The following is a 20,615-nucleotide window of genomic DNA, read 5'->3' on the forward strand; positions in this document are numbered from 1 at the left end:
TGCAGTTCCCATAACACTAGCATTCACCAGGGCTTCTGAGAAGTGCTTTGCTAAGGAGTTCCCTAGGAACATGCTCTTAGCCCCCTGAACTGCAAAGTCTCCTTAGCCGGGGCTGGAAAGGCCCGGCACACCTTGGCACAAGAAGCTCGTCCCCTGCGCTCCCACCGCCAGGCGTCACCCTGCTGATGGGAACGGGGAAAGATCCCAAACCGACCGTGCAAAAAAAGGAGCAGGGAAGGAAATAAAACGGCACTTGCACAAAGTGAGAGCATACCCAAGTTAGCATCCCTCGCAAAAAAAGTACTTAATGGAAAACATGTGGGAAATAGCCTTTATGCAAAGTACAGAAAAATATGCTAATGAAGGTAACTAAAAATTTTTTTAAAAGTTAAGCTTTTGACACAGGAGATACAATTCTGTCTTCTGTTCCTTCTAAGGCAATCTCCTCTTTTCTTCCAGATGTAGCATCCAGCTGGAGTCTACGTCCATTTAACATCTACTGAAAAGGAGGAAAAAAAAATCTCCTCCCCTCCCAAGATACAATGACATGGAACTTGGCATCATTTCTGTGAAGACATCCTGAGGAGGATACAATGAGCTCTGCATGAAAACATTTCTGACACAAATTGGCCACGTGTTCTTCAACGTCAGGAAGTCACTAGATGTCAAAATATGCACTAAAACAGAGATTTCACAAGATAATGATAGTTCAGACTACTGTGTGACTAGATTTTCAGGAGACAGCTGCCTTTTCAAAATCGCCAGCACAGGTTAAAAACCAACCAACAAACAAACAACAACAACAAACTTAAAGGATGTTGGTACTTTAGGAAAAAAAAATTACAGTGAGTACTGCTCGTATGCGACGAGGGGATTAATAGGGCATCTTGTCAGGTTTAGGAGAGTGATCCGTTTGGAGGAACCGGCAGGGAAGAGAGAAGGGAATGAAAGGAGAGCAGAAGGGTTCCCGGGATCCGAAGGGCCTGGGGCCACTGGCGGGCCCGGAGCGTGCTGTGACCCCTAGCACACCCGTCACAAGCGGCGGGGCTGCCGGCAGAGGTCCGGCCGTGGAGGCCGGGGGCGCCGGGGTGGGAAGGGGAGCGCACCTCGGCCACCACCTCGGCACCACCTCCTCCTCATCTTCCTCCCTGCGGCGGGGCGGGGAGGGAGCAGGTGAATGCGCCCTTTGTCCGGCCGAGGGCCCGGCAGACCCACGGCCGGGCGCTCTTCGGGCGGCCCGTGTCGGCGGGGAGTCCCCTCCGGGAGCCCGCGCCGTCCCGCCGCCCTCCGCTGCTCGGGACGGGGCACGGCACCGCGGCTCGCACCCGCCGGGCGGAGGGGAGCGGGATGGGCGCGGAAGGCGGGGCTGGGAGGGGAGGTGGAGGCTGCGGCCGGTCTCCCCCGCCTCTCATCTCCTCAGAGTCCGGCAGACGCTCCGCTGCTGACCCGAGGCCGCCTTCCCTTCCGAGCGGCGCCGCCGGGCGCTGCCCCCCGCGGACGGAGCCGAGCCGGGACCGCCGCTGCTGCCGCCCCCCGCGGCGGGACCTGCGGCGGGAAGAAGAGGCCGGGCTGCCGGGCCGAGGTGAGTGAGCCCGGGGGCGGACAGAGGCCGGCCGTGCCCGGAGCCGCCGGGGAAGTGTCCGTGTGCGCCCGCCCGGCCCGGCTGCGGCGCGTTCCGAGCCGGGCGCCGCCCGCCACGCGGCCGGGCCGGGCCGGGCCGGGAGCCCCCGGCGGGCTCGGGCTCCCTGAGGCGGAGTGCCCCGGGCTCGTTCTGGCCGAGAAGGAACGCCGAGCGACGCTCTCCGGCTCCCACCCTCTGGGCTTTCATTCAGTTTTCCACCGAGCTCAGCAGAATTTTTGAAGAGCGGGGAAAGTTATGAGCTCGTGTGCCGAGTGCCTACAGCGTCCTGCACGGTACAGCGGGCACTTGGAAAGCGAGACGCTTATGCCCAGCAGTTTCATGCTGTAATTTTCCGATAGTGCCGAGAGAGGGGTGCAGGCACTATCCCGCACCTCTTCCATCACCTCCTCGTAATTGTCATAGCCTGTCTGGTTTATCCATTTTTTCTTTTTTCGTGAAACCAGTCCTGAAACCCCTTACTCAGGAAAACTTCACAGTGACTTGCGATGTTTTCCCGGGATAATGTCTGCACAGTGTGGACCCCTGATGGTTCAGCATTACAGTGAGCGTGCTGTCCCGGTACAAAATTCAGTACCGTACTGAAGCGCTGGAAACTTGGCTTTCTGCAGGAGGACGCCCTCCACCCTCGTTGACAGCTGCGTCCCAGAGCAGAAGGGACGTGCACTGAGGATGGATGTTAATATAACTGTTTCCTCTCAGAGCAGTTCTGGGTTAGATATCTAACTCTGTCTCTTGCAGGACCCCTAGTTTTTCTTCTGATGTATTTCAAAAAGACATATAGTCTAGATGACTTCTTTCTGGCAGTTTTTCAGGCACTGAGTAGTGAATTGTAGGTGCTCTTCTTTTAGGGTTTTCAAAGGCTGTTACTGTGCTTTGTTACTGGGAAATAATTTCGTGTTAACTGGTATCAGAATCCAAGTGGAATGTGGTGGTATGACACTTGAGTTTCCTTGCATGCAGTTGTATGGCTGAAACCCGTAGTTCCATGGATGAGCACATGCATTCATTCACACACACTTTATTTTTTCTTTCTGTTTTGTTTTCTGCTGCATAAACCTTCAACACTGTATTTAACATTGTATTAAACATTGCATCCCAAAAGAGCCAATAAATCAGCTTTTAGGATTAGCAGCTGGCATTCTAGCTCATAGGTTGCTTTTGTTCACATCATGGCATCGTTTATTACATCCTCATCAATATAAACCTTTAACTGGAAACTAATAATGGACTCTTTGTTTCTAAATTTTCAGAATGAAGACTGATAGGGGAGTGAGAACTGGGTGAATCAGGCTTTTTCATACAAAGGTTCCCAAACTAAATTATGCTTTTGGACTTCTAAGGCAGTGTGGTAGCCAGAAGGTAGGCCTGAAAGACCTTCATATTATGAGTTCCTTAAAAATAGGTGTGGAATTCACTGTATTTGTTATTCGGTTTTTTACAGGTAAGCTCACCCTACTAAGTTCTATTTGTAAACTGTTCTTTGAATTGTAACAGCTAGAAATTATGTCTATTGAAACATGTAGAAGTAGAAATTCTAAAATCTGAAGCTTTGTGAAGATACATGATACCACAAAACTTTTGATAAAATCACCAGAACTAGCCCTAGGAATAGGGGAAAAAACCAGAAGTGTGCCTTCATGAGTCCATGCTTTCTTGTGTGCAGGATATACAAAGGATAACCTTTTCCTACACCATTAGCTGGTGTAGGAATGGCTTAACAGCCTGACCTTCAAACAGAACTGTTGTTGACCCTCCTCTGCAACACTTGTCTGAAAGGTTATGCTCAAAGGGAGAGCTGACTACCAGGAGAGAAAAATCCAAAGAGAAATTCTGAGGAAAAAAGCACTTCCAAAAAAATACTTCAGGTTCAGCTGTCTGGTGGCCTTGCAGAGAGCAAACCCTCATAGCAGACAGTAAAGGACTGTAAGAAGACTGTAAGACTCATCCACTGAAGGAACCAGACTCAGTAAAAGAAGGAGAATTGTCAAGGTCTAATTTCTCCACATAATTTCCCAAGAGATTTATGGATATAAAAGAATCAGTAGTTAGAAAAACAGTTTAATATCTAGTAATTCAGCTGTTCAGTAGGAAAGTACATGGAAGAACCACCTAGTAATTTTCTTAAAGGTTGACACAGAAAGTTACCCTGTGCTATGGCACTCTGAGCTTCCAGTAGTATGGTGCCAGGGCCTCTCCTCCTGCAGTGTGCCACAGTGTGACACACACCTGGCAAGTCCTTGTTGGAAGGTCCTTGCAGGCCCTGTAGTTATTTTATGCTCTTCAAAATCCTGTCTTTCCTGCTATCCTGGGATTTTCAGAAACATCTCTTTCAGTTTATCAGTTCTCTTCCTTTTTTCTTCTTTTTCTGTCATCTGATTTTTTTGTCATTCCTAATAGCTTAGAACCTTTTCTGCTGCTGCTTGTGGTGATGAGTATTGCCAAAATGCCTGGGAACAGCGTGAGCAAAGCTACAGTTTCTTGACAGTCTTGGAGGGAGAATACAACTCTAAAGCCCCAGAGTGACTGTCAGGTAGACCAATCCTAAACCCTAAAATATATTAGAAACCACATCTCATGGGCTTCTTGCATCAGAAAGTCTCATGAACTTAAAATCCATCTTCACAACATTTTACATGTTTTTTATGCAAGCTGTTTCAAACTAATTTGCTTTCATTTAAAAACTTGAATTAATGCATTAATTCTGCTGGTGACAAGGATATTAGGCTTAAATATTACTTTTCATTAGTAATTTTGTTCTGTCGATTTGTGCTCTCTCTTATTCTGTGCTTTGCCCAGAAAATAAGCTGAGCTTTTTCCATTCTCAGAGGACAGACTTTCCCTAGTTGACTGTGCCTTTTCCAGCAAATGTGTGGAGGATAAGGAAGAAAACAATTTGAAGGAAAATAGGCCTCAAAGTTCCAGTTTGGCATTTCAAAACCTGTTTTACATCCTGTATTTGTTTTGCAGGGAGTTTCCACAATGGAGAAGAGGGAAGGTGGTAATCGTGCAATTGATCAGAATGCAGGTCAGAACATCATGCCAAGAAGAAATACAGGAAATCTTAACTACTTGGTAATGTTTCTGTAAAAAAGCAGCTCATATGTCACACAGAATATTGCAATCCTTGATTCAGTTTTGTCCAGAGACAGTGTTATCGTCACACTGGCATATCATGAATATTTCTGAAATGTTGTCACAATATTGACATGAAGAGATAAAAAGATAGAGAACATCTCATTCAATTTAATCACAGTCCATGATAAAAAATAAACAAAGCTTGAGACAGCTGAAAACTACATGAGGGTAGCTGCTAATTGTATCTTACCAGACAAGCAAAACTCCATAGAAATAATTCAGGATTTTTACACAGGAATATAAAATATATCTTTGGGGGAATCTTCATGATAGCAGCATTGCACTCAGGAAGTTTTTCCACGTCACACAAAAAAGATCCAGAAAAAAAAAATCCTTTAATCCTTTCCTGTGCATGGTATTTGGGCTACATCATTAAGTCTATAGCTGAAATTTGAAATCTATAACTTATATAATAAGAAGCTGAAATGATGCTTTGCATAATGTAATCCTTCCTTCCTTGCAGTACAGAGTATCTCCCTGGAATGAAAATCTATTTTAAAATCATTGCAGATAATGAAGAATGGGAAATCTAAACTACAAGTGCTTTACTTAAGTGCTGACTATGCTGTTTGAAATATTATATTTCCAAGTTACCTTGTCTTTAACAGTGCATATGTTTCGTATATGGTTCCACTGCAGTAAGTTGTAAAAGTCATGGTGGCAAATGCTGTCATTATAGAAGTTTCTAATCTTCTCTTGAACTCACTTTGTATTTCTGTTCTGTTCCTTACAGAATGTGGATATGCAGGTTGCCAATCCATCAGAAGCAGCTGCACTTTTTGATTTACATCAAGCACACCATTTTGGTGAGTTTGAACACTCTTCAGAACAGCACTGCAAGCAGGATCTGTTCCCTAAGTGGCACTTGCCAATGAAGATAGCATCTGTGATCTCATTAATAACATTTATTTACACTTCCATGAGAGATGTCATATATCCTTTTACAACCAAAAAGGAAAACGTTTTCTATAAAATTCCAATCCTTGTCATTAACAAAGTTTTACCAGTGACTTCAATTACCCTTTTAGCACTAGTGTATTTACCAGGAATATTAGCTGCTAGTTTCCAGCTGTACTTTGGCACCAAGTATAAAAGGTTTCCCCAGTGGCTGGATAGATGGATGTTATCAAGGAAACAATTTGGACTTCTCAGTTTCTTCTTCGCTACATTGCACGCCTGCTATAGCCTGTGCTATCCAATGAGAAGATCGTACAGATACAAGCTGCTGAACTGGGCATTCCAGCAGGTACGGTGGGCACACGAACACCAACCCTTCTGTATTCAGAAAATCCTTGCAAATCTGGATGGGGGAAAGCCATTTTCATTGCCTTTGTTTGATCTTCAAGTACATTCACAGAGAGCACTGTTCAGGGATGGAGCAGGACCTAGTTGCCAAAGCATGTAATAAGAGTCAAGAGTCATCCCAGCTTATTTAACATATATTAAAGAAGTTATTTTCTTAATTTGGGATTTTTTCCTATCTGTAAAATGCACAAAATTGTATCTCACAGGAACATTTAAGTCTTTGGCACACTATCAGTGTAGTGTAGATTTCTTCTCTGGACCAGTGAAATCTAGAAACAAAAACTGAGCACTGAACACAACATTTTTAGACAACTTTGCTGCAGTGAAGGAGAGCTGAGGTAAATCACAGTAATCTGTATTTGCACAAACAAAATTTGTGAATACTGATGGTTCACATTTGAACTGATACACACTACCTTGTTTAAAGATAGGATTTCAATGATGCTTCTGACTCATGGTCAATAATTGGCTTGCAAAGCTCTCCAATGTCCTCTGTAACCAGAGAGTTCCTAATACTCAGCTATTTCCTTGGGTGCCATAAGTAATTCAGTATTAGGAGTATTCCAGTATAAGGCATAGACTGCAAATATATGTTCTTGTTACCCCTAAAGTCTTTATTATTAAAAATAATTAAAAGCACAATATGATTATGTCAGTAGATTCTTAAGGTTTTTGTAAACAGTCAAATTACCTCTGAAAACTGAAATCAGCCTTACTGGTAATCTGACTTGAATGGATTACTAGAAATTTCCTTGAGATTCCAGTCTTCAAGATGTAGAAATTATCATATTTGGGACATATTATGCCATGGTGATCACTAGCATGATCAAAGTGCTATTGCAAGTAGTTGTAGGTAAGAGAAGCTTTGACATCAGTTTATTAAAATCACAAATGTACCAAGTTGTGTTGTTTAAAAAAAAACAGAGCTAAACAACTGCCATGGCAGGATATTTTTATTAAAGGCCTGCTGAATTACCTTCCTGAAGTAGAGCTGCTAATATATTTCTTATTGTTATAATCTCCCTGATATGGTATTTAGTCATAGGTGGGTTTTTTTTCTTGTCAAAATCAAGATATATCCTTTTTGTGAAGGCAGGTTAAGAGGCCTCAGAATCAGGCTCTCCTGGGCCAAGACACTGATGAAATCTAAATGCTTCTCTCTAAAAGCTCACCTTTGCTCTGGAGATACTAGTGAAGGCTTTGTCACCAGAAGTAAACAGCAGTTATATTCAAAGACATTCAAACAAACCAAAATACTGTTTCTCTTTGCTTATTTCATTAATATTATGATGAAAACAGTAAAATTATATTTAACACAAACAGCCAAATGTGCCAGTCTGTAATTTTTATGGTGTTCTTTTGGCAGGTCAAACAAAAAAAGGAAAATGCCTGGATTGAACATGATGTTTGGAGAATGGAGATTTATGTGTCTCTAGGAATTCTGGGACTTGCTTTGCTGGCCCTGTTGGCAATAACATCAATTCCATCTGTCAGTCTCTCTTTGACTTGGAGAGAGTTCCACTACATTCAGGTGTGCATGAATGAATATCATTACTGCATGTTGTTAGTCCTGTTTGTAGAACTGTGTGTTATCAGCTAAGGCCATTAGGAGTTAGAAATATCCAACACAAAGTTAGTGAAACCAATGGAAAGGCTTGTACTTTTTGTTAAATAGTTTGTGAGAAATGTCCTTTCCACTACTCTTTTGTTGGGAGAACAGGCCGTTATGTTCAGTGTATAAAATGGAAAGAAAAGACAACTCCATACCACTTTTTTTTTCTCCTCTTGACTTTGTGACCAGCAGCAGTTGTCCCTTTGAGACCTTTTCTTAGCTCTGGTGCTGAAGTCATCTTCTAGATATCTTATCTCCCCAGAACATCCCATATCCTGCTGAATTTGGAGTAGGTACAGTCAATGCTGTCCCCATATGGCACAGTGTATTCTGAAAGAGACATCTTAGAGCAGATGCTGGATAATCAAATCCAGCCAGTCTCAAGTTTGCTGCAGCTGTGCTTGTTTCCTTAACCCCAGGCATTTTGGTTCCTCTTGATTTCCTTATGTCATATGCAGTAATAATCAGGGTGGTTCTGCTGACATCAATTTGGTCACACTAGACTTGAGCAAGTGTTGGATCAGGCCCTCAAACACCAAAATCTGAAAATTCAGTAATCTACTAAGTACCTGGCATTTGAAATTTTGATTTATATTTTAAAAGCGTATCTGAAGTGTATAATCACCAATTACTGATTTGATATTCTGCCCACTCTATGAAGTCTATAATTTTTAAGGTAAGTGTACAGATAATATGGAAAAGTCAGGAGGAAGTCTCCAAATGCATGACTCCTTTCACTATTGAAAGACTATGGTGAAGAAACCCAGATGAGTAATACTTCTGAGTTGGACTTACTTTATAAACAAATAACTTTATTACTAAAAAATCATGTTCTGTAGCAGAACAGCAGTTGGAAGCTGTAGCATTCAGCAGTTGGAAATACAGTGTTCAACTTCACTGATGAGTACAAGATTATTAAGTGACAAGAAACTTAAAATTACTAGTAAGTTTTCTTTACTCCTGAATTTTTTAAACAAGTTAAGCCAAATTTACCACTGTAAGTGAAATGAAAGATTTGAGTTTCCTGTAGTTTTGCAGGGCTTTTGCCATAGTACTAGACTTACTTGAGTTTGTGATTTTAATTTAGCTTAGAATTTTTCTTTGCAAGTATTCAATTAATCCCTTAATATTTCTGGTTTTGAACTCATAATGATTTATCACAAAATTAAAGTAATTTAGTATATAGATGTAAATTGAGATATTCAAGACTGAGCATGTTTCAGGAATAACCTGCAATCTCTTCTGTATTTTAGCTAAGTATCATAGCAATACTTGAAAAATGTGCCTCTTCCATTTTCTTTTACACTGGCATAAGGAAGCACAGCTGGAGTCTTGACTTACAGTTGTTACCTTTTAGTTTAAAGCCAATGGTTGCTTTTCTTTGACTTGAGCATGTTGGTCAAGGCCCAATCCAGGTTTCTGTTTTTGCTTAACTGAATACTTTTTTTGCCAAGTTGGGAAAAATAAATAGCTTGCTATTTTCTTTCTCTTTTCAGAGCAATATGGGATATTTAGCCCTGCTGCTATGCACTGTTCATGCACTGGTGTTTGCTTGGAATAAGTGGGTTGATGCTAACCAATTCATCTGGTATACGCCACCTTCATTTATGGTTGCAGTTTTTCTTCCTATTGTAGTTCTGCTCTGTAAATGCATACTGCTCCTTCCATGTTTTAGGAAGAGGATAAGAAAAATCAGAAGTGGTTGGGAAGCTAAGGCACAAGCCAATCAAACCAGCATAACTTCCAGACTGTAGATCAAATATGGACATTTCCTATCTATGTATCTAAATATGCTCAAAGCCATGAAATTTTCACTCATGAGTTCTGTTTTCACATTCATTATAGATGTTTCTTTCTCACTTTTTTTTTTACTTCAGGAGTATGAGATACTTGATACAACTTAATTTTGTTGGTTTCAAAGGCAAAAAAAGAAAACATCTATTTTACACTTTAATCTATTCAGTGTTTTGGTATTTGATGATTTCTTTATTCTGACTCACTGCTTTTAAAATCCAAGTGTTTCATTGTCTCAATCCCAGTTTTTTTTTTGTATGCAAAAACAAACATAAGTTATTTCTTCAGATGACCACAGAAAGTAAAAAAATTATTACACCACAGAGCCCAGGAATGCTTGCTGCTTCGCAAAGTCATGTGTGTACCTTCATTAGATCTCAGAATTATAATGGGACAAAAACTAGAGTATTTATCATCCCATTGCCTCTTAGCACCTGCAGCCTGTGTTTCATTCTGCAAAGTGGGGACCTTGGCTTATGAACCAGACAGAAACTGTGTATTTCTGCCAGGTCTTGAACGTACACAACTGAGCAAGCAGAATTACAGGGATCTTTACAAGGTAAATATCTCCTGAGGCTTGGGCACAGTCTAAAAAAAGAGTTTTTAGACTCAGATTTCCATCTTATCCAGGACTAGGTGTGTCTCTGTTTACTTGAAACGATAAAACACTTCCCATTTTTTATTCCATGAACACATTCTTTTGTTTCTGATGCTGGAAATTTTCCATGCTTTTGAGCTGAGCCTGCAGCCCTTGACATGTGCTAAACTTTATTTGCACAAATTATTCCAGTGGGATAAATCCATCAGGTAAATGTGTTTTTTTGTTTACTCTAGGGCCAACAATTGTGTGACTGGAAGAAAAACATTAAAAATAGACATTTGAATCTTGCCAATGGTTTGGTGAGATTGTCATGCTAAATGGTTTCCAAATGCATTTGCTTTTACAGAAATTTTCCTAATAACTTTAATAAGCTCATTAAATCCTACTTTCCTTACATTGCATAGGTCTGTATGAAGTTTTTAAGTGAATAATTCATTTGTTAGTATCTGTTTTGAAATATGTTATTCAGTAGTAAATATTTCCCAACATCAGGAATATTTCTGCCAGTCTGCCTGCAGGAGTTGACTAGGACATGGACTGTTGGCGGCGCCTATTGCTGGAATCCTCTGAATGAGAACTGTAATTGGTAATGGCTCTGGTATTAAAACAAACAGGAAAACAACATATGCCTAAAAAAAATGTAATACACAGTGCTAATGAATCTGTTGTCTTTTTCTGGACTTTTACATGGAGCATAAATAACAGACAAATTAAATAGCTACAGGGATGTTATATTTTGTATTTTCTGGGTTGTTACCATTCAATTATTGCAACTTAAAAGTTGGCCTTTTTTAAATTTGCATGTAATGTAATATGTGAAAGTAACTGGGGACATGGTGTCCTATGTAATATAGACTGAAATCTGTGGCATTATGTATCAAACCAGTAATGTATGGCAGAGGCCAAAACCTTACAATACAGGAAGCTGCAATGTTAATCTAAGAAGTTTCTAACAGAGTAGGAAAAGTATGGTGCTCAATGCATTTTCATTTATATTTCCATGAATGAAATATATCTTTAATAAGCTCTATGCACTTGTTACAGAAGTAGTCTAAGACAGCATAACTTTATTCATTTCAAGTAGTTAATATGGTTTGAATTGATAACATAAATTACAGGGGCAAACCAATTTCAAGATGATTACATACTATCCAAACTGACCTTTTATGCTCATCATTCAGCTGGGGACATTAAGCACACTTCAGACTTTTCTCTCTAGCATTGCCCAGAGGCAAACCCAGAAGTGTCTTCAACGACATGAAATTTACATACAGTCTACAAAAGCTATTCCAAAAGTCACACATGACATCCAAACATTCAAGCATGTTTTTCCCTACTGATAGTTTCAAGTAGAAGCCAGGTTTTCTGTGTCACATCTAGCCATTTCTCTAGAAACTACCATTGAATGCTTACAGCCAGAACTTGAGATTTCATGGTGGGTCTTAATAACTCACTTCCCAGTGTGCAGGCTGCTCAGGGAAGTGGTTGACTCACTATCCCTGGAGGTATTTAAAAGACATGTAGATGTGGTATTTAGGGACATGTTCTCATGGTAGGCTTGGCAGTGTTAGATTTATGGTTGGACTCAGTGTAAATTATTCTGTGATTTGCTTTTTAGACATTCAGATACAGCAGTGAGGGAGATCTATATGCTATTGACAGTATTTAATTTCTCAGTTTGTGGCAGACATGGTCTAGTTCAATACTGGTGAATCTACATTCATATATACCTTTATGTTTATGTACCTCTTTGAAATTGAGTGTATTAATAGGCCTATATACTCTTATAATACATTAATTGAATGTGTGTGCACATTTTAGGCACTTATTTGTATAACACTAATCAGTTTTATAAAACTGTGCATCATTAAATGCTTCAGTGTATGCTGTATCTGCCATTGTGTCATATACATCCAGAGTAAAAGGGTAAAAAGGCACAGTACACTCTAGAAGAGCTGCTGATAGAAACAGTCAAGAGGCTCCAGGCTCTTCACTAACATTTTCTCCATGCTAGTGAAGAGCCTGGAGCCTCCAAAGGAAAGAAAACAAAGATTTGAAAAGCAAAATGGACATTTTCATAGTGTAATGAAATTGCATTTTTCCTGACAGTACTTTTAACTGTATATTCTAGCATTCAGAGATTTTTGAGAAGGAAGAAAAAGCTTTGGAGGAAGACCCAAGATCCCTGGAAATACTGATAAAGATCAAGAAAAGTTCAAAAATAGCAAGGGCATTGAGGAAACGCATGTTTGGGCATACTTTTGTGTAAGAATCCATCATTCTTTTGTGTAAGAATCCATCATTCATGACATTTTAAAGTCATGGCAATGACTTTAAAATGTGTCTATAAGGCCTGCGAAGTACTTTTTTCTATTGTTACATGTCTCCAATGTATTTGAGAGACACAGAATTGAAACTCTGGAGATATAAATTGTTAAAGGGGCCTAAGGAATTTTATGCCAGATTCATTTGGAGAGTTCATATCCAGAATACTCTTCCCAATAAGTGACAGCAACAATGTTCAGGAAGCTGGAGCCAGGGCTGTGTTGGCTATTGTGTAATGCAAATTCCTGTTGACAGCAGCATTTACTGTAAGCAGTCCCTCCCTTTGGCCACTCTTCTCTGTTCTCTCAGTGCTGCAAGTTGTTAAAGATGTGAAGTTCGTCAGAGTAGGGCATTGGATCCAGTTGAAAAGTAAAGCAGAGCAAAGAATGATTCAGCCAGATCCACTCATGGGTCTGATTTGCCAGACAGCCAGCATCCTACATATGTCAGTAGGAAGGACTCAAAGAGGAATGGTCTAAACAGGCAGCTTAACCAGCCCTAAATGAAAAGTTCCAAGTGCACCTAAAAGTTCAAACTTGCATTATTTCATCCTATTTCAGTAGCAAGAATATTCCCTTGCTTCACTTTTCTGTCATATTCTTAGTTTTCCACAAATCAGTGGGCAAAAATGTGCTCCAGAAATTGTCATCAAAACCCATATGAAACTGACTGATGTCTACGTGACTGTGGGCTGTGTGGTTTCCTTTGTAGAGATGATGATCTCACGTCTCCTCTTGTCTCCTACATCCAGAGTTTCTAGTACTGTCTCTTAACAGAACAAAATGTTATGCTAACCATTTTTGAAATTCAAACTAATTTATTTTAAAGTGATTTTCTTTAAATGGCATTAAAGGCATTTAAATGGCATTCAAAAAAACAAAACAAAAAGACCAATTTTTGAAAACACACTGAAACCACCCCTGAAGAATGTAATCTGCTGTTGTTGCTGTAAGTGTCTGGCAATGGCTGATCATTGCCACTGATGTTTTTTCAGTAGTGCCAGGATTTCTTGATCCCATGAGCATATTCTGTTGCTGATGGCAAAATTACTTATTATTTCTTTTATCAAAACAATTCTCATTAATTTAGTTGCTTCAGAGTTCAATTTTTGCATCATTCTTTGAATTTTTCTGTAGATTAAATTTAACACTTGAGTGGATGAAGTGAGGCTAATTTATGAAGTAGGCATACGTTTTCAGAGATTTTCAGCTGAAAATACATAAAACCAATCCATGAACCAAACTCTGCAAACATAAAAAAGACCATAGCTACTTTCAATAAAGATGAAACAAGAGAAGTTTGAGTTGGTTTGTATTTTTTGTTTCTTTTTTATGTATATTTCATCTTCATAGCATGAAAGTACATTGCTGAGATAAATATGGTATATCTTTGACTTGGTTAAAAATGTGTAGTCACTGTGGGACTTGTAGAATACTACCATTGCTACTGATGAAAGTATTTGGTCCTTAAATGTCTTTTTTTTTTTTTTTTTGGCTTACTACTAAAAAAGAAGTGAGGCAGATGTGGGGATTTTTTAACTGGATGGTCAAATTTGTAGTTTGCAGTCATGTGCAGCATTTATATACATGCTTACAATTTATTGTTGAATGTACTCTACCTGATTTTTCCACATTAATATCTTCATTACTTGGCATGCTGAGAAGTATCTTATTGCTGGACTTAAAGGAATGGCCATATAACCCACCTCTAATTATTTCTCTGCTTTATTTTTTCCAGTCCTGTGACTCATATATAAAACTGAATGGCACTTCTCTCCTGCCTGTACCTGTGCATGTACCAGAATAGCTTCTGAACAGTGCATCTCATTCATTCAAAAATATTCTAACAGGAAATCCTTAAAAAGAAAATAAACAAGAAGCTGGAACTGGAAAAAAAAAAAAAACACCAAAAGCCACTGTCAAAGCTCCTCAAGTATCTCTGCAATTTTAGCTTAGAAATCTAACAATTGTTAGATGTTACCCATAATTAAAATCATAATTTCCCCCTTCTAATTTCCAATAGCCTTTGTACATCTTTATTTATTCACATCATTTTTTCGCATCTTTATTTATTTCCTGATAATTAATGACAGACCAAAGTGTATTCTGGGACTGTGAAGCTGTGCAAAGAGGCATCAATGTGGAATCAGAAGGAACAGGACAATTGGCAATCTGTGAAAAAGAGGAAATGAAACATTGCAAGCACTCAGATATTCTGATGAAAGAGTAAAGGAGCCCAGTAGATGTTAAAGGGTAAAAATAAGTAGGTGGAGGATACTGAATGTGATCAATGAACATCATCAAGTTAGTAGGGAATAGAAATCCTTAGTAAGAGAGATGGGTAAAATGGAGGACAACTGAATGACTGGTGGGAAAGTCTGAAAACTCTGAAGTGAATCCTTGAAACAGAGGGAATGGGAGGGTTGGTTATCCACATGGAGCTGGTGAATGGAATGAATAAATACAAAAGAGTCTGGGTTTGTGTAGAGTTTGACCTGCACAACCTATTAAGTTGTAAACATTTCTCCAACTCTGAAATACCATTTGAGGCATTTCTGGGCAAATCTGTACAAACTACTGATACAGATGAGCACAAGTGAGGTTTTAAGTGGTTCAGTGACATACTGCTTCTGAAGCTTGGGGAACGAGTCATAGATATTGCTCCATTTTTCATAATGATGTTTATATAAACTGAGTTTATTTCAAATAACAGCAGGCACTGTTGTTTTATTTCCTGGTAAAGTGTACATCATGTGCTAAATGAAGGAAAACTCTTACATAAAACACAATGAAACTAAAGCACTCTTAAACATTACTTATGCAAAATAAGGAACAAACTGAAACTAGATTTAGATGGTGCATTACTCAATATTCAGAAAATTCCTACGAACTTTAGTTTTAGCCTTGTGCTGATATCACTATTCTACTTCAAATATTAAATCATCACCATTTAGTTCTTGTGGAGACAAAATTGCCAATGAAATAAATGGGACTTTTACTCAGTCATTCAGAGCAAGATTTGTCCCTACAGTCACAGAAACACTTCATGTCTCCACTGTCTTGGATGCAATTACCAATAACTTGTTCACCTCCTCCAGTGTTTGGGATGGACTCTATCCTGCCAGGTACTTTCCATCAAGGCAGCCTTATCAAGGGAACAGCAATAAAATTTGTTACCGTTTTTTATTATCAGCCTGGCCTGAAACACTCCATATCCCAACACAGCAGCTGAGCCATGCAATCTCACAAAGTTTTATTCAGCCCTGTTTAACATCCTTACTCAGTTACTCCTAAGCACCTCTGCCCTGATTACAGAGAAGGGGATTGGTGGCCTTGCCCAGCTGTTTATTCTATACCACAAACATCATAACTGGGAGCTGGATTCAGCAGGAAAAGCTGGGGTGCCAGAACAGGGAGCGCACCTGGCTTGCCACAGTGGAGGGGCCGTCACCCCTCCTGACCTGGTCCCTCTGCCACCCACCAGACTTTACTTCCTGTTTTCTCCAGACCAAGACCATGGACCTGTGGTGCTGACAGGACAGCTGTGAGGTGCAAATGAGCCAGGGGGTCAGGCAGCATGGAGTCAGAGCTATGGGAAGTGTCTGCCGTCTTGGAGCTTGTTCCTGGTGGTGAATACCCTTTTGTGGGTAAAACATCTTTTCTTTTGCATACTTTTACTATTAATAACAACTGCTGGTTTTATTGTATGTTTCTTATTTCATTGTTTTGCTCTTTTAGTAAATTGCTATTTTAATCCACAGTATGTGCTTTATTGTCCCTCCCTTACCAGAAGGGACAGGGTAAAGGGAATGGCGTATTTGAAGTGTAGTTCCCTACTGGTGTTAAAACCAGTACAATGTCCATGGAAACACTTCCACATAATTGAGTTCTTACACCTTTCTGACACCAAGGTGCTAAAAACATAAGGGAAAATTGGTGGTGGGGAATGCCAATGGTGAGGAAGAGAAAATGAAGTACAGAGGGTAAGCAGGAATGAGATACACTAGAATGAGGTGAGGATGAGTGAATGAAACAGGGGGAAACTGAACCTACAGAAAGTTTGGGAGATGGAAGTGGGGTATGATTTAATTATAATTTAATACCTCCTATTCTATTCTATTCTATTCTGTTCTATTCTATTCTGTTCCAACCTTATCCTCCTTGATGCCCCCCTTTCACCACCTTTGATCCCTCCCTAAACATCCCACAGTAAGCCTTGCACATTCTTACAATCCCCCTAAAACAGCCAATAATAATTTTCAGATAACTGTTTTTTCCTTGCTTATCAAGTCCCACATCTCTTTAAAAAAACACCTCTTCAGTTCACATTACATTCAGGGGAAACAGTTTCTTTGTTTGATGACCCTGGCAGGTTTCACCCCAGTGACATTGATCTGGTCATTCCCCTTGGACAGTCTTGTCAGTAGGCAATTTGGCTTCATTTTCATTGATAAGCCTGCTGGGCTTCCTTTGCCTGTTACTGCTCCTCTGAGCCTCGTTGGGTCTTTGTTTTTGCCACAATTAGGCTTTGATAATTTAACCCAGCAATACAGAGAGCAGAGTGTGGAGCAGCTGCGTGAAAGGAAGAGACTAAAAAGGTGGGAGCTCTTCAAATGAGATGGGAGAAGGTGGAAGGGGATTAAATAATGATTTACAAAATATTGAAGACAGTGGGCAAGATAAGCCCACAGAACTATTTTTAACCAAATCTACCTTACCAGGAATAGAAGGAATTCAACAGAAATAGTAGGAAATCAGTTTACAACTGATTAACAATGTGCATCTTTTTGCAGTTAACAAATTCTGTACCTTGCTGCCATTGAGGGCTGTGAGGGCAAACAGAATCAGCATGTTCAAAAGGAGGTTAGACAAACCCAGAAACAACAGCCCCTAAAGAAACACCAAAAGGGCTTTGTAGGTATGTACCCTATGACATCGCCAGAGTAAATACGGATTTGGGAGGCGAGTACAAAATACAGCGGCCAAGATTGCATACTCTCCTTAAACAGCATTTTGTTTTGCTGCTCTGGAACATGTATTAGTGGGTTACATAGGCTATTGGTCTGACCAAGTATGGTTTGTTATGTTCCCTTACATAAAGAGTAAATCACTCAGACTAATATATTCCTGTAAGTTTCATGGCTGGAAAACAAATATGATAGGAATGATAGGAATGTTAGGAAAACTGCTTAACTCTTAGGATCTGTAGCAACTTGTTGATCTCAGTTCATATCTGTGGAAATAACTACATAATTCTTCACAGGGCTGGGAACTCTATTAGTATTTCATTGCTCTATAAACATACAAATTTTCTTTTTACAGTGCTAAGCTGCTACTGAATTATGGTTTCATTTTTGTTTGTCAGGGAATATTTTACACTGCCAGCATGATCCCATTCATGTTCAAAATCAATTAACTGAAGACCTAATACACAACCAGGTACCTGTAATAGTGATATTACATTAATTTTAGTATTAATTAGTCCATTAGTACTAAATATTTTTATGTTTTCACCACCATAATGATACATAATACGCAGTGTAGTACCTCACCAGTACAGACTGGGTGCTCACATGTTGGAAAGCATCTCTGAGGAGAAGGACCTGGGGGTCCTGGTGGACAACAAGCTGTCCGTGAGCCAGCAGTGCCCTTGTGACCTTGAAGGCCTTCCTGAGTTGCATTAGGAAGAGAATTGCCAACAGGTCAGGGAGGTGATCCTGCTCTTCTACTCAGCCCTGGTGAGGCCACATCTGGAGTGCTGTGTCCAGTTTTGGGCTCATCAGTACAAGAGAGACCTGAAGGTCCTGGGGTGGGTCCAGCAGAGGAGAAAAAAGATGATTAAGGGACAGGAGCATCTCTCTTACAAGGAAAGGCTGGGGGAACTGAGTCTGTTCAGACTTGAAAAGAGACAACTGAGAGGGGACTTCATCCATGTCTGTCAGTATCTGAAGGGAGGGGGTCAAGAGGGTGGATCAGGCTCTTCTCAGTGCTTCCAAGCAATAGGACAAGAGGCAAAGGGCAGAAACTGATGCACAGGACATTCCACCTGAATATGAGGAAGAACTTCTTTCCTGTGCAGGTGACCGAGCACTGGAACAGATTGTCCAGAGAGGTTGTGAAATCCCTCACTGGAGATATTCAAGAAACACCTGGACACAATCCAGTGCTATGTGCTCTAGGATAACCCTGCATGGGTAGGGTGGTTGGACCAGATGACCCTCTGTGAACCCTTCCAACCTAAAACATTCTGTGATCTTGATTTTCACTTCTGCTCTCAAGAAAAACTACTGGTCTGCAGCTTTGTGAAGGGAATTTGAAATTAAAGAGCTAAAAAAGTAAAACACACTAGTCTTAGGCGGTCAAATGGTGGCCAAGCCACAATCCAGCCTATGTTCCTATGTTTTCTTCAGCTGCTTGAGTATTCAAGCAAGTATTGGTGAACTTATTAGTGAACTCCCACTTATTTTGAATAAGTTTTTCAGTTTTGCAATATCAATACTTCACTAGGAAGGAAGGTATGTCTGTTCTTCATTAGGAAGTCAACTGACTGAAAGCTTTGGTCTGGATGTAATTGTTTGCATTAGAAAAATAATCTACTTTTCCCCTGACTTTGGGTCCAGCAATTATTGCAGCCATAGGACCACACTTTTAGAACCTACTGTCTCATTTTGTAGATACCTTTAAAGATGAGCAGCCACAAATCAAAAAAAAAAAAAAAAAAAAAAAAAAAAAAAAAAAAAAAAACCTGACCTCTTACACCACAAAGCAAATGTTGTTTCAAGAAGTGTAAAGGTCACACATGACTTTGTTCTCCACATGAAACCAAGAATAAAGGTCCTGAAACCCCTCAACTGGACATCACAATAGCTATGGAAAATCATAGTCAGAGAAATCTAGGAAAGGTTTCCTTCCTTCCTTCCTTCCTTCAGCTTCTTTCTGGTGAATAAATTTAATCAGATAGATCATAAAATCAGACACAATCCTCACTGTTTTTCTTCTTGGATTGCCTTAGAAATAGAAGTGTAAACCTGGATTTTTTTTTTTCATGTGTAGGGGAAAAAGGAGGGGAAGACTAGTCCTCCCCTTTAAGTGAATCACCCTTATTTTGTAATTTCTCTTGGGAAGAAAGAGATGCATTGTCTTGTTTCACATGACTTGCCAGTATTTCTTAACAATCATTTATTAAATGTGCTCTATAAAGGCATTTCTTCTCTTTTCTTCACTCTTTCTCTTTTTTCTCTCTTTTTTCCTTTCCTTTTTCTTTACTACATTCTTCTCTTCTCTCTTTCTCAAAAGAATATCTAAATGCTTTTAGTTTTTTCAGTTAGTGCTTCTTTCCTTGTTTTTGATTACTGAAATTCAGATCCTTCAAGTTCTGAAGAAGTAGTGATATCTGAACAGTTACTGAAAAAAGGGACATCAAAAACTGATGAAATCCAACAAGCAAAGGAAGAGACTTTGGTTGAGGTGTTTACCATGCTTTTTTGTTCTTCATTTGTTTAATAGTAAGGTGGTGGTATTTTTAATAATCTATTTATTTCAACAAAAACACCCCTTTTTTCAAGTAAACAATAACATATCTCTCAGATTCATGTTGTCCTTACAAAGAATGGGTAAGAAGTATAAGTTTTATTTTTAGAGTAATTGCAGGCTGCCATAAGAAAAAATTAGTTGGTCTAAATGTTCCTGGCTGGGAAACACTCTATTTTTCTGCTAGGTTATAAAATTAGCTGTATTGAGCATAGTATGCCAAAAATTATTCTATTTGGTTTTGTTGCCCTGATAGGAAGCAAAATTTTATGTGTTTGTTTTCATACTCTTGCCACAAGGAAATCCCCAGGGCTTTGCTTTCCCATTTCCAAGAGGAAGAACCAGAATATCTTTTCCATTTGCCATTTGGAAAGTCCTTTGTTATGTTCTATTCCTAAAAGGAAGAAATATAATGCTGCCCTGGACTTTGCTAAAAAAAGAAAAACACCTGCTAAGAGAAAATAATCTCCTATTTTAACAGATTGTTTAAGATAGTCATTTAACAGGCTACCTGAGAACTACACTGACTATAGCTCTTGGTACATCATTTGAGAGAACTGTAACTATCCAATTTCATCCTCTTACAACAGAGACATGATCCAATTTTGCTGAGAGCTTAAGTATATATAAGGTATTTATATACCCTTGCTCTCATGCAAATCTCCAAGCAAA

General features: G+C 39.7%; 1 protein-coding gene across 8 annotated transcripts; it reads left to right on the forward strand.

Annotated features, from left to right (window-relative positions):
- Positions 1–1,162: 1,162 nt before the first annotated feature.
- Positions 1,163–16,171, forward strand: STEAP1 (STEAP family member 1). Of its 8 annotated transcripts, XM_059842871.1 has the most exons (7): positions 1,442–1,582; positions 2,893–3,001; positions 4,040–4,172; positions 4,610–4,714; positions 5,511–6,023; positions 7,449–7,613; positions 9,191–11,980. In XM_059842871.1, exons 4-7 carry the CDS (start codon positions 4,622–4,624, stop codon positions 9,446–9,448), a joined length of 1,029 nt encoding a protein of 342 aa, XP_059698854.1. In that variant the 5' UTR covers positions 1,442–1,582; positions 2,893–3,001; positions 4,040–4,172; positions 4,610–4,621; the 3' UTR covers positions 9,449–11,980. The 8 variants fall into 8 exon arrangements, with proteins under 8 accessions (XP_059698819.1, XP_059698829.1, XP_059698826.1 ...); XM_059842836.1 differs by lacking the exons at positions 2,893–3,001; positions 4,040–4,172; positions 9,191–11,980 and adding exons at positions 12,221–12,354; positions 14,152–15,123 and having other exon boundaries at positions 1,163–1,582; XM_059842855.1 differs by lacking the exon at positions 4,040–4,172.
- Positions 16,172–20,615: the final 4,444 nt, after the last annotated feature.

This window comes from Haemorhous mexicanus, chromosome 1, assembly GCF_027477595.1.
Source record: "Haemorhous mexicanus isolate bHaeMex1 chromosome 1, bHaeMex1.pri, whole genome shotgun sequence".
NCBI lineage: Eukaryota > Metazoa > Chordata > Aves > Passeriformes > Fringillidae > Haemorhous > Haemorhous mexicanus.

What these genes read in the sequence shown, in the direction of transcription:
- STEAP1 (XM_059842828.1), top strand. Translation starts at nt 1,178, where the DNA reads ATGCGCCCTTTGTCCGGCCGAGGGCCCGGCAGACCCACGGCCGGGCGC. An exon ending in TGAACTGGGCATTCCAGCAG is followed by an intron (nt 6,024 to 7,448) that starts GTACGGTGGGCA and finishes TTCTTTTGGCAG; the next exon opens with GTCAAACAAAAAAAGGAAAA. An exon ending in GAGAGTTCCACTACATTCAG is followed by an intron (nt 7,614 to 9,190) that starts GTGTGCATGAAT and finishes TTCTCTTTTCAG; the next exon opens with AGCAATATGGGATATTTAGC.